This window comes from Chrysemys picta, chromosome 2, assembly GCF_011386835.1.
Source record: "Chrysemys picta bellii isolate R12L10 chromosome 2, ASM1138683v2, whole genome shotgun sequence".
NCBI lineage: Eukaryota > Metazoa > Chordata > Testudines > Emydidae > Chrysemys > Chrysemys picta.
In genome coordinates this window covers 47,067,956-47,080,580 of record NC_088792.1, presented here as the reverse complement: position 1 = coordinate 47,080,580, position 12,625 = coordinate 47,067,956, and the positions used below count along the sequence as shown (strand labels likewise).

The window sequence follows — 12,625 nt, the reverse complement described above, 5'->3', positions numbered from 1 at the left end:
TTTAGCAGATGTATAATTTGGCATTTGGTCCAAGATGCCATGAAATTTGCCATTTTGATGGAGCCAGGCACCAGACATTAATTTTCTGACACACTGCCCTTTCAGGACCTTCCCGCAACTGCCTCTTGGTCTGCAGCTTTCTCCATAAAGGAAAAAGCCAATTGGTTTAATGTATGCTTCCGGCACTGTTTCACATAGCTAAGCAGGAAGGGGTCTGGGAGCCACCTAGGGAGCACAGAGGAAAAAAATACTCATCCTCAGAAACAATCATACTATAAAATAAACATGTTATGTCAATTAGCATTTGCAACCATGTGCCAGAGCTATGGCTGTTTGTGGGGGATGGGAATGAAGAATATTTCATGGGGACAGGAATAAAATGTTGCAACAGAATTTGGTCTTACCGTGCAACTGAGTACACCAGGCCTACATATGGTATCTTTTATTATTGTGTAGTACTCTATGTACTAACTCTTCCTGTCAGGGTGGTTAAGCACTGGAATAAATTGCCTAGGGAGGTTGTGGAATCTCCATCATTGGGGATTTTTAAGAGCAGGTTAGACAAACACTTGACAGGGATGGTCTAGATAATACTTAGTCCTGCCATGAGAGCAGGGGACTGGACTAGATGACCTCTCATGTCATCTCACTAGATGACCTCCCTTCCAGTCCTACGATTCTATGTCAGAAGCAGTCTATGAAGCACAAAGAAAAATGTACTTAATAGCATATGACAGAAGTACATTAGAGAGAAATAGTTAAGTTTTCAATATCCATACAGATAATATTTTATGATTAAAGTACAATAGCCTTGCAATATCCTACTCACTCACTTGTCTGTGATAATACTTTACTTGGCTGCCAGAAACTAAGATTAGTGTTTTTATCTATCATCCTAATAAAAGGCAAGAAAATAGATTGTCTCCCTGTCTGGTAAAGTGTCATAATAATTGTTCTAAGACTGATTTATAACATGAACTTTGTCAATACTTTTGTCACTAACAGTGTGTTTCATTAATACATATTACTATAAAACACACTATTAGTATTATTTAATGCAGTAAAAATTCAAGTTTCTGACAGAGCACCCTTTATATGGTATCCTGTTTTTGCTTTTTGGTTTTCAAGTTCCTATTAAAAAATTGTGGGTTCCCAAAAAGGTTTTTTTGCTCCTTCACATTTCTTTACAAAGAAGGTTCTCTTTTGTTGAGAAGACAACAGGCTTACTGTAGTGGGAAATGTACACTGAAAAATACAAGGATTATGTTTTTTTGCCCACTAAATCATTTCAGTTATAGGAATATTTGGTCCCTCTTCTACAAACAGCTGCACACAGACAAGCCTTTTGTATCCACATGTAGGCCATTTGAGTTCAATGGGGCTACATGCAGGAAAAACAGTCTACTTGAATGCATTTCTTTACAGGACTGGGACCATAGGGCTTACTTGTAATTACAGTAAATACCAAGTTTTCATAAACATTTAATTTTTCTAGTTGTTGATAGTAGCCCTTTAAATACTCAGCACCTGGAAAAATATTTTCAGGTTGTAGTATGGGAAAATTTAGTTTTAAACTTACTTTTAGTTTTAAATTTACACAGCTTTCAAATAATTATTGCATATGCATAAATTGTCAAATTCTTGGTGAAATTAAAGTTTAATAGTTTAAGAAAAGTACATCACCTACTCAGAGAAATTAAGTTTAAGACATTTTCAAGGTATTACATTTAAAAAAAGAGATCTGATACATCAATAAACTATTATATACATGTTTAATACAATGCTAAGTGTGTTTCCCCCAAGAAGCAGCATGTGAAACATTACATAATAAATTACTGTTCAGAGGCATATTTGTTTCAAAATGTATACTACAGGGGCATTGATACAATTTATAAAATATATCTTAAACATAGCAGTTCCATATCATTATGACAAAATTAAAGTACCCAAGAATTAAAACATTACAAGATGCTATACATATATACCTATGATTGGTTAAAATAATGTATTTGCATATGAGTGTGTGATTAAATATGCTATCATAATGCATACGCACATGGAAACATTTTTCAAAACCTTGCACGTTAACTTTAATTTTGACATTTCCAGACTTCTGTGGGATTAACCGTATGACCTTAGCATTATATTAACTTTTTTTCCTTCATGTAATTATTGTAAGGTTCAGGCTGAAGGATGAGAGGAAGGATGATCTGGGATAACAGGCTAGCCCAAATGGACTGCAGCTGCAGAAGTGCTGGGAAAAGAAATCAGAATTTCATCATTTCTCAAGGAAGCTATTTTGTAGGTTGCCTTCATCTGAAATTCCTAGACATTATCTGTAAATAATATACAAGTCAAGTCAAAAGAAAACTACATTTACGTTGAGGATATATACATAGATAAAAAGACAACTTAAGTTAACACTCAAGTTCAAAACTTTCCCCATTAATTTCAATGCAGAACAAGCATCTTCCTCCTCTAAATTTCTCTTATTAGTATGATGGTTCCTAACCTATAGAATGGACTCCATAGGGGGACACAAGACTGCTCTTGCGGGACTCTGAGGTTCCATCTGCATGTGACTGATGACATACCTAAGCCTTATGGTACTGGTGGTAAAAAATAAAATAAAAACTTCTAACAAACAAGCTTCTTCTGTTTCAAGAGGTGCCTTTTCCCCACTCTGTTTCCAACTGGTCCCTTGAGACTGGGGCACCAGGTTAATGGAGCAGCAGGAGATAACAGCAAGGAAACTGCCTACACTGCAGAAGCGCTCGATTCTGAATGTGACAATATTCATAGTTGTTCTAATCTCTTAAGGCCTGAAGCAAAGCCATAGAAATTAATGGAAAGACTCCCACTGACTTCAATGGACTTAGGATCAGGCCCTTAAAAACACTAGGAAGCCATCTCCTATCCAAAGGAATATTTCTTGACTGGGACACTTTCACAATATTCTAGTTCAGCCTTACAGACCTTTAAGTGGTAGTTAGCAATTTCTATTTACAACATAAGCTCGATTTAACAAACATAAGTCTTCTGAATGACCAGTTACACAAATCTATTTTTTTTACTGACACAAAATAAATAAAGCACATAACAAAAGTGGCGCCAATGAAGAACAAGTAGATATCCCTTGACATGACAATGCCTTCAGTCCAATGAAAATAGCTTTGCAGTGGTTTGAAGGACAAGAAAGCAACCTAGTGCACCATACACAACTTATGCACCGTACCCACTATAATTTTGAGATGTTCAATTTTATGAACTTCTAAATCCCTAATTATGTAGTAAAACAGGGGTTCAGCTGTATTTGTATCTGGTATTTTTGAATTAAAGGTTCTAGCTCAACTACTAATTAGGTTAAAATTTAGAGGTTTCCATTTGCTTTATCCTAGAAACTCTCTACAAAATAGATTTTTGGGATGACTTATTTCTTGGGTGAATTGGTTAGAACTGAAACAGAAGTACAGGTTCTTTCATCCCTGAAGGTCCTTACCTTTTTTTTTTTTTTTTTTAACCACACACACAAAGTCTTGTGGATGAGTCCTAATGCTTCTTTCAGGCTGCTTAAAGGAAAAAGTAAGCTGTGACCAGCTACTATCTTTGACTGCAGTAGTTCAAGTTCACTTAAAATTCTTTGGGTCTTTCAAACCTATATCACTGTTGGAGCCTGTTAAAAGAAAAATTTCTGGACACTACTAAAAATCAAGACTTGTAAACCTTACAAAAAAACTGACTTTTAAAGAGTAAATCCTTGTGGATCATCTTTGTGTCCAAATTTCTCAGTCTTTTCACCAACAAGACCTATATGATACCTCCAGAATGCTAAACTCAGAATGACTCATGATCTACATTTTTAACTGTCATCAGCAATTATGACTGACAGAATCCAGGGTACTCCAGCAAATGTAAGGGTCTACACATATAACCACGCAGACTTAGAAATATCTATGTTATTACTTTATTGTAAATTTGTTGTTAAAAATGTAAGTGCTAGGTGGTTAACTACAGCTTAAAATGCACATTTTGTATAAGGAGAATGCACTATTTGGCTACAATGTAAAAGTCTCCATTCCACATGCTGTGGTAAATGTGGCCTTTGCATCAGAGTCTTTTTATCTCATTAAGACGTATACAGACTTGGTATATGTATGCAGAAGGCAGGCATATCTAGTTGTCCCAATTCTGGAGGGGATTTAAAGAAGTTAAGTTAAGTTTAAACCTATTTATATAAAATTCTTAAATTATCAATTACCTTGACATCTGACTCCCAATACATTCATACACATAAAAATGTGTGTTCTTATGGATGCATATTTGATATCTTGGTGACATTTTATATAAATCATTGTCACGGAGTGACTGGCCTTTTAAATGGCCACACCTGTAACACACTTAGCTCACCTCCCCAAGTGAAGTAAATAATCAAAGCCACATAACAGTCCAGTCACGTGTCTAAATCATGACTTTTGGGGAGATAAAAACAGAAGCCTCTGGAGAACCAGAAGAAAGAGAGAAGGCAGACAGCCTGGAGAGGCACATGGCAGGAGGAAGTCTGCCTACAGCAAATCCCAAGAACAAGAACTGTGGATTCCCTTAAAGCAAGATGAAGGAACAGAGTGTCCTGCAAGGGTGATTGGGAAGCCCCAAAAGGAATGGGTTTGGGCCTAAAGGGCCAAGGGAGACAATACTGTATAAAGACTTGATAAATTAGACCCTCAAGAAGGAGGCTAATACTTCAAAGAGACTGTTGGTGTCATTAGGCATAACCCTAGGTAACTCGGGAGGGTGGAAGACCACGAGTGTCGATGAAGCCTTCCTGCACTAAGCCTAAATGAACCAAAGTCCTTCCATGTTTAAACTCTAAAAAACCTCAAAAGCCAGATGCAGAAATTGGAATGTGTAGTAGGCAGTTATCAGGTGCAGCACCGCTCATACCGGTGCCAAGCGGTAATAATGAGGCCTGCATACTTCTGGCTGAAAGACAAAATAACAAATCAAAGGAAAGGGACAAGATAATAATTCAGAGAAGTTACTAACAAGCTGGACTTATAGTCGCCAAGATGTTTTAACTGCTTAAATGTAATTGCTTGCTACTTGCTTAATGTAAACTATTATAGGAGGAGGGAGGGGGAAGGGGGAGGAGAAGGAAAAAGCTTAGCTGCAAAATGTATAAAAAGAGAAAAGCTGCTTATGATGGGGTGCTTGATCTGAGACGTGCCAGTCTCCTTGCACCGCTTTGAGATCTCAAATACACTTTGATTGCTTCTCCACCCTGGTGTGTTCATTGGCGCGAAGCACACCGGGCAACGAACCCCGCTGTTGCTTTCCTCGGGCACTCTGTGCCGGCAACAAGACAATGCTGTGAATAAATTATTGGGAGAATCAGGAGGAAACTGAGCGCAGGGTGCTGTGGCGTGAGAGGGGGTGCTCTCGGATGGCACCCTCTCACAACTGGGACCAACAATGAGATGACCAGATCCCCATCCCATCAAGGAGCAATAATTGAGCAAAAAAAGGCACAGACCCCTTCCTTCGCTGTGAGACGTTCACCCTCCTAAGATGATATATAGAGGGGTAGCAACGACCCTGGGAGCTCCATCTCCTGTTTTGGTAAGTGCCCAAGTAGCAGCCACAACACAGAGGCAATCAGGTGACTAGAAAGGATCAGCCACTGTAGACATAGAAAGGGAAGGCGGTTTGGGATCCCGCCAATTGTGTGCACCGACTGTGAGCAAGAGGGACATGTTAGATGGGTCTGCCCCTATATAAACAATGACTAAGACATATCTGGTCTTGCAGTGCACTCAGAAAACTGGGGAGGACCAGACTAATACTGTAAAGATCCTCAGTCATGCAATGGAGGGGCCCAGGGTACTGCAGGGTCTAAACAAAAGACTATTTGGACCAGTCTGGGGCAAGAAAGAGTGAAGCCTAAGGGGCAATCTATTTTGGTTGTGGGAAAGTAGAGCATATATAAAGGTGTCCCCCTGCTAAAAATTTGGACTGTGGATGAAGGATTGTAGCTATGAGGAAGATAGAGTCTATAGGAACAGACAAATATGAGGTAGTCAAGGAAACATACCCAGTGTGTAAACTTAAAGGTGAGGGGATGGCCATGGGTTTCAAACTTCCTGGTAGCTAGGGGAAATTCCCTGATGTCAAAATTTTGGGGGACCTTGAATAATTTCTTAAAGGAATTAGATCAGATCACGAGTTAAAGGAACCACATCAGACCACTCAAGGGGCGGAAGGGGGAGTTCTACAAGCTTCCCTGAATGATAATAGAGTTCCTAAATGGGGGATGCCAAAAAAAGAACTTGATTCAAGGGATCTGAAAGGCCAGCGAAACACTGGCAACAAGAACCATACTGAAGTCAATTTTACAAACTGCAGGTACAGATGCGGTCTTTCTGGAAAGAATTAGATGATCAGAAAAAAAGTTCATGAGGCACATATTCAAGAAATAAGATGGAAATGCTCCCAAACTGTGGAGGGGCTGACCGTATAATGGGAACAAACCAAACGAACAAAAGACGACCCTATAGCAGGGATGGGCAAACTACAGCCTGCGGGCTGCATCCGGCCCGCCAGCCATTTTAATGTGGCCCCCGAGCTCCAGCTGGGGAGCAGGGTCGGAGGCCATCCCACACGGCTCCCGGAAGCAGCAGCAGCATGTCCCCCCTCAGGCTCCTATGCGTAGGGGCAGCCAAGGGGCTCTGCTCCAAGTACCACCCCTGCAGCTTCCATTGGCCGAGAACCACTGCAGGGGCGGTGCCTGTGGATGGGGCAGCACGCAGCAAAGTCACCTGGCTGCACCTCCACATAGCAGCTGGAGAAGGGACATGTCGCTGCTTCCAGGAGATGCTTGAGGTAAGCGCCACTCAGAGCCTGCATCCCTGAGCCACCGCCCCACGCATCAACCCCTTGCCCAGCCCTGATCCCCCTTCTGCACTCCGAATCCCTTGGTCCCAGCCCGGAGCACCCTCCTATACCCCAAACCCGTCATCCCCAGCCCCACCCCGGAGCCCTCACCCCCCCCCTCCGCACCGCATCCTCCAACCCAACCCAGAACTCCCTCCCACACCCCAACCCCCATTTTGTGAGCATTCATGGCCCGCCATATAATTTCTATACCCAGATGTGGCCCTTGGGCCAAAAAGTTTGCCCACCCAGCACCAAGAGGTGTAGCATTTACATGTAAACAACACAGTTATATAATAATTCCATGGACAAAGGTCTGTCATCCCTGTCAATTTAGGATCAATCACAAATTATAAGAGAACTCTACAGATTTAATGTTGTCATGCAGCTGCTCAGCTGAGGTAGATGCTTGAAGAGTTTACTAAGAACTAGGCATTAATCAAAGATACATCTATTACAGCACAATGACCCATTATCAGTTACTATTATATTTTCTTACTATGATCGTCCCTCAAAATTCTGAAATGTTAGAATTTCTCAGTCTTATAATTTAGGTCTTTGTTCAACGCAAAATGAAATAAGATTACCACACAAGGCTACTTTAAGTAGTATTACAGTTTAACACAAAACAGGAGAAAATTCAATGTTAAGATCAACATTCCAAATTATGTTTAGAATTAAAGGAAAGGAAAATCACCAGTCTCTTTTATTTGACAAAAGTTTCTGATGTTCTGATGGTTTGATTCAGGTGAGGATTGGGTATCTTTAGTTTATATATATTTGAAAAACCCATTAATTTTTTAAAACTTACACTGCTACCTAGATATAACGCGACCCGATATAACACGAATTCGGATATTAACGCGGTAAAGCAGTGCTTCAGGGGGCGAGGCTGCGCACTCCAGTGGATCAAAGCAAGTTCAATATAACGCGGTTTCACCTATAACGCGGTACGATTTTTTGGCTCCCGAGGACAGTGTTATATCAAGGTAGAGGTGTATTTCCAAATAAGAGTGTTAACACTGTAATAGACTGCTGGAGCAGGAAAAGATAAAGATCTCACCAGACCACCTTTTGACATTGGCACTTGGGACTTCAGTCTATAGTTTTTTCTTGACTTGGTTAACTATTTTTTGTTTTAATCCTTTTGTGATGCAACTCACACCCAACTCAAGGTCTATGATGGGGTCAAGGGAATCAGGAGGTGGGAAAGGAAATCATTGTTAACCGAGGATAAGGTTAAAAAGGATAAAAAGAGAATTTAAAAGGTCATGATATTAACAAGATATATGTATGTCACAACTTACAAGCTAAGTGAGTGAGGTGTGTTTATCCATTCTTCCTCACACCCACATTTTGACTTATTTGACTGAAAGCACCTTAGGCTGGGACACATCTTATTTAGATGAAGCACTCCACACACTTTGAGCTTTACACATTAATAATGTAAAGCAGAAAAATACAAAGTCTATTCCTCTGACACTGTAGTGATGACAGGCTGATATACTCACCAAGAATGGGAAACAAAGAAAGACGATGCCACCAGCTCCATTTGAAATAAAAATAAGAGCTAAAGAAATCTAGTAATTTTTATTAAATAAAATTTCTAAAAAGAAAGCATAGAACTTAGTATTTATTTTCATTTAAAGTCTTGCAACATTAATGATACTTACATTTACAATTTCAAAGAATTCCAGGGGAGCAGTGTGGCCAGATCCCATACAATATTTGGAAAGTTAGAGGCTATCAGGCAGCATTCAGACATTTGAAACACTAAATTCTTTATCATTTTGTGTCAGTCTGAATATTAACTAAAGAGCAACCTAATGGAAAACTCCAAAAGGCATAATATTTATCTTTCCTTGTTCTATATCATTGTTGTATAATAATATATTTGCTGCAGAATTAATCACCATCTGCTTAATCCCCACTTGAATTCATGACCCTCGATTTCACATAGCTAATCAGTCCCTCAACAGAAAGTCACACGCTATCTAGAAAATGTTATACAGTTACAACAAATCTATACTGACTTTAGCATAGGGCACCTGAAACCTTGAAGGTACCAAGAAAGATAGGTAGAGGTAACTGTCAATGGTCCCAAGTCAACTGTCCAACAATCACACAAACTTACCAAATCACCAACAACATGCCCCTCCTGCTATACTACTGACCAGTGCAAAAGGCAACTAACAGTCCTCCACAACAGAGGAGAAGAAAAGGGTGTTGCTGCAGATAATTATTTGGGTGAAGAATCAGTTAAACTGCCTCACGTAATAAAGAGCAAATAAAGAGAAATACAGTCTATAAGACAGAGAAGTACACTAGGTTAAAAAAAAAAAGTTTTTATTTAGAAGTTTCCCCATTAAACAATGGCTAATATCTAAAGGAAAGTCATTGAGTACATTTTAAATCTGACTTTTTTTAGTTTGCTGTGTCAATAAAGTTGCATGTTCCCCAGAAAGAAATCAAGTGTGCGACAGTGCGCGCGCACAGAATTTTACAGACGAACAAGTGACAAAACCATCGTCACAAGTAACTTATGACTGAAGGTCCTGAATTTGCAATTTTATTTTATCTTTACTATCAGGCATAGCAATTATTACCAGTAGTCTCACTGGATTCTGTTTACTAATCTGTAATTCTGACCACATTAGTGAATATTGTCTTAAGAGTCTTTATTCATGGTGCACTGTTTTGACACTATATACAAGAGGATGGCAACAAATGAGATAATGGCCAAGTCCTCTCTTTTACATATTACTTCAGATAATTATAAATTACAATGTTTAAAATAAGTATGACACACATTTGATATACTAATTTCAATTTACAACGAAGTAAGCTATTTAAAGCAACAACATTAACTTCCTAAATGCCAACTCCTTGACACATCATAGGTGTGAGAACAAATTATTCTAGTACAGGAGCACAGGAAGGTTTAGGATAGGATTCCAGAAGAGACTCCTCCTCTCCTCATGCGGCTTGCTCTTTCCATGCCCAGAAAGTCCTGCTTTGAATTATGTTGCCTCATTCCCTCTGTATACAGTCAGCTGCTGTACATGAACCCCAAATGAACAGGCTATGTAGGTCCCTAAAAATTGTAGTTGGAAAATATTTCTTGTTTATAGGTAGCAATATCTTCTTTCAGAGAAAGAACACTTACTACTTTTCCTCAAATACCTTAAGAGAGACTAAGTTCTCAGAGTAATGCACTAACTACTACCACTATTTAAAAACACACACACAGACACACCAAGGAAAACCAATACATATATAACGTTTTCACCCCTCAGCTCACAGAGAGCCAAGAATCTCATCAGTTCTACTTCATTAATCTGCATAGAGAGTAATACTTGAGAAAAAAAAAGTCTCACTCCAGTGCCCACATGGAGGCCTGCTGAAGCCAATGTTGTTCTGCATGGATGCAGGGGTTCACTCATTTACATTCAGTTGCAGTATCTAAACCTCATTTCAAACCAAACTACACTTTCAAAAGTGAACAAAGGGCATTTAGTGATTCGGTATCCTTGATTGGGGGGGAGGGGACGCAAACATCAATGAGTATGGTTCTACTTTATTTTTAAAAAATCCACACACTTTCTAATAAGGAGGTTTGAATTTATGATTTAAATGCAAATCAAGGGCTCCTACAAGCACTTATGCACGTGAGTAATTTTACAGGATCAGGGCTCAGTTTTGTAATGGAAAAAAAATTCCAATCTGAAATGCTGAATACTCAATTTCAGCCTAGAGTGATTGTTTATAACCAAGCTATACATCCTGAAAATAGGGTTATATCAAAAGGATCACAACTATAATTATAGCTGCACAAGCCTCCCACACTCTCTCCTATTATAATATTCCTCTTTTGTAAAAATTTCCTAAAGTCAATGCAAATATTTGTTTTTAAACAAAGGAACTGATACCAGGCCATGACAATTCAAGTTTCTTACAATTCTGTGGGTACAACAAAACTACCATTTATATTTCCCTTCTTGTCTTCTTAATAGTCTCAAGGAATTCACAGTACAGCACCCAGAAAAACAGAAATTGGTAAGTGATACCTACATATACCATTCAACAGAGGAAAAACTGAACACCCCCACTTCTTTACCCAAGAAATTTCCAAGTAAACAATCCACCACACATTGCCAACCCTTTGCTGTCTCATGAATTACAAGCGACTAAAACTCGACGTGGAAAGTCGTAATGGGAAGTGCAATGGATTCCTCATAAGCAACAAATGTTGATGCATGCATATATTATATAATGCCCACACCATATATTGTCCATAGTCTGACACACATGCCTTAAACAGCTGAGGTGTCTCTTGAGCCTCCCACACTTAAGGCTTCACCAAAATCATTTACACTGGGTTCTTCAAAATAGGGCGTGTCAGACCAGTTAGTAATTAGCCTAACTGTGGTTTTGGTCCCAGAGGGTAATGTTTAATAAGCACTACGTGTACAGTATATACAGGCGCACATACTGCCTTTCCGATCGCTTTTGTTTTGGTGGCAGCCAAAACCGAGTCATCCCTAGAGCCGCCTCCTCTCTCCTCTGCACTGGACTCCTCAGCAAATCTCCGCTGCCCTGCTGCATTCAACATTTGGCTCCAGTTAGCTGCCCCACCCCCGGGGATGCCAAGGGCTGCAGACATGCGGAGGAGGAGGCTGTTATCTGTCTGCGGCGCCTTTGCTCTTCCCCCAGCCCACTGCAGCACCCGAGAAGGGGCGGACGCCCCGCGTCCCCCGGCACTCAGGCGGCACCGGGGCCGTGCCTGAGGGAACACGCCCCCGGCACAGCGGGTCACTCACCGGCTCCTCAGAGGGTCTCTCCCCTCCGCTTCTTGTCCCCGCATCCAGCACCTCCATCTGCCGCCAGTCCGGGGTCCCCCGAGTGAAGCGCTGGCTGGGGCGAGGAGCGGGGTCTGGCCGCGTCCGGGGCTTGCCGGGGCGGGGAGCGGGCTCTGGCCGGGCTCTACGGCGGACGCTCGGTCGCTGCCCTTTGTTCGGCGACGGGGCTCACGGGCCCCCGACGCGGCTCCCCCTCAGCTCAGGCTGGGCCCTCCTCCCGGCGCCTCCCTCCCACTCCGCGGCGCCTCACGCGCCGGCCCGGCCTGCAGCCCAGTCCCGCTCAGCTCGTGGCCAACTGCCGACGCCAGCGGCAGCAACAGCAGCTCAGGCCGGCGACCCGGAAACTCATTGGCAGCAGCCGGGGCCAGCAGCGCCCGGACGGGAAGCGGATCTGCCGGCCCAGGGGGAGGGATCTGGGCGGGGCCGGCTCGGTCTGTGCCTGTGCGGAGCAGGGGCGGGTTTGGACCCGTGCGACGCGCTGAAGGATGTGTCCCGGCCTCCCGGGAGGAGGCGAGTCTAGACGCCACCCGGTAAGAGAGAGGCGGACGGAGCCGAACTCGGGCCGGGGCCGCTAAACAAGCAGCTCAGCCGCGCCCTGTTGTCTAATGGGGGAACCGACCTGAGGAGAGGGGACCCGAGCCCCCCATTCTGTCCCTTCCCCGGCCCGGCTGTAGCCACCGAGCATCAACTCCTGTAGCTGCTTTGAGGAGGGGCAGAGCTCAACAGGCCAGAGAAAAGTTTGGGAACCATCTCCCAGCCCGAGGTGGAGAGAGAGGGGACGGGGTTAGAGTGTCTCTTCCGCGCCTTCGCCTTCCGGGACAGGGGAGATGTTTCCCCAC

At 42.1% G+C, this 12,625-nt stretch overlaps 2 protein-coding genes across 9 annotated transcripts in view; one reads left to right on the top strand and one right to left on the bottom strand.

Moving 5' to 3' along the window:
- The window catches only part of ANKIB1 (ankyrin repeat and IBR domain containing 1), a 176,113-nt gene extending 164,092 nt beyond the window's left edge, over positions 1-12,021 (bottom strand). For 5 of the 6 annotated variants that reach the window (XM_065583062.1, XM_065583066.1, XM_065583065.1 and 2 more), the window contains exon 1: positions 11,748-12,021. Coding sequence is in view for 1 of the 6 variants with exons in the window: in XM_065583071.1 (XP_065439143.1) it covers positions 11,748-11,791 (44 nt within the window). In the remaining 5 variants the exon portion in view is untranslated. The remainder of the gene's footprint in view (positions 1-11,747) is intronic. The other variant, XM_065583071.1, reaches the window with a different exon arrangement.
- A 158-nt stretch (positions 12,022-12,179) lies between these two features.
- KRIT1 (KRIT1 ankyrin repeat containing) overlaps positions 12,180-12,625 on the top strand; it is a 53,314-nt gene continuing 52,868 nt past the window's right edge. For 2 of the 3 annotated variants that reach the window (XM_005282400.5, XM_005282399.5), the window contains exon 1: positions 12,180-12,316. The gene's annotated coding sequence lies outside the window, so the exon portion shown is untranslated. The remainder of the gene's footprint in view (positions 12,317-12,625) is intronic. The other variant, XM_065583074.1, reaches the window with a different exon arrangement.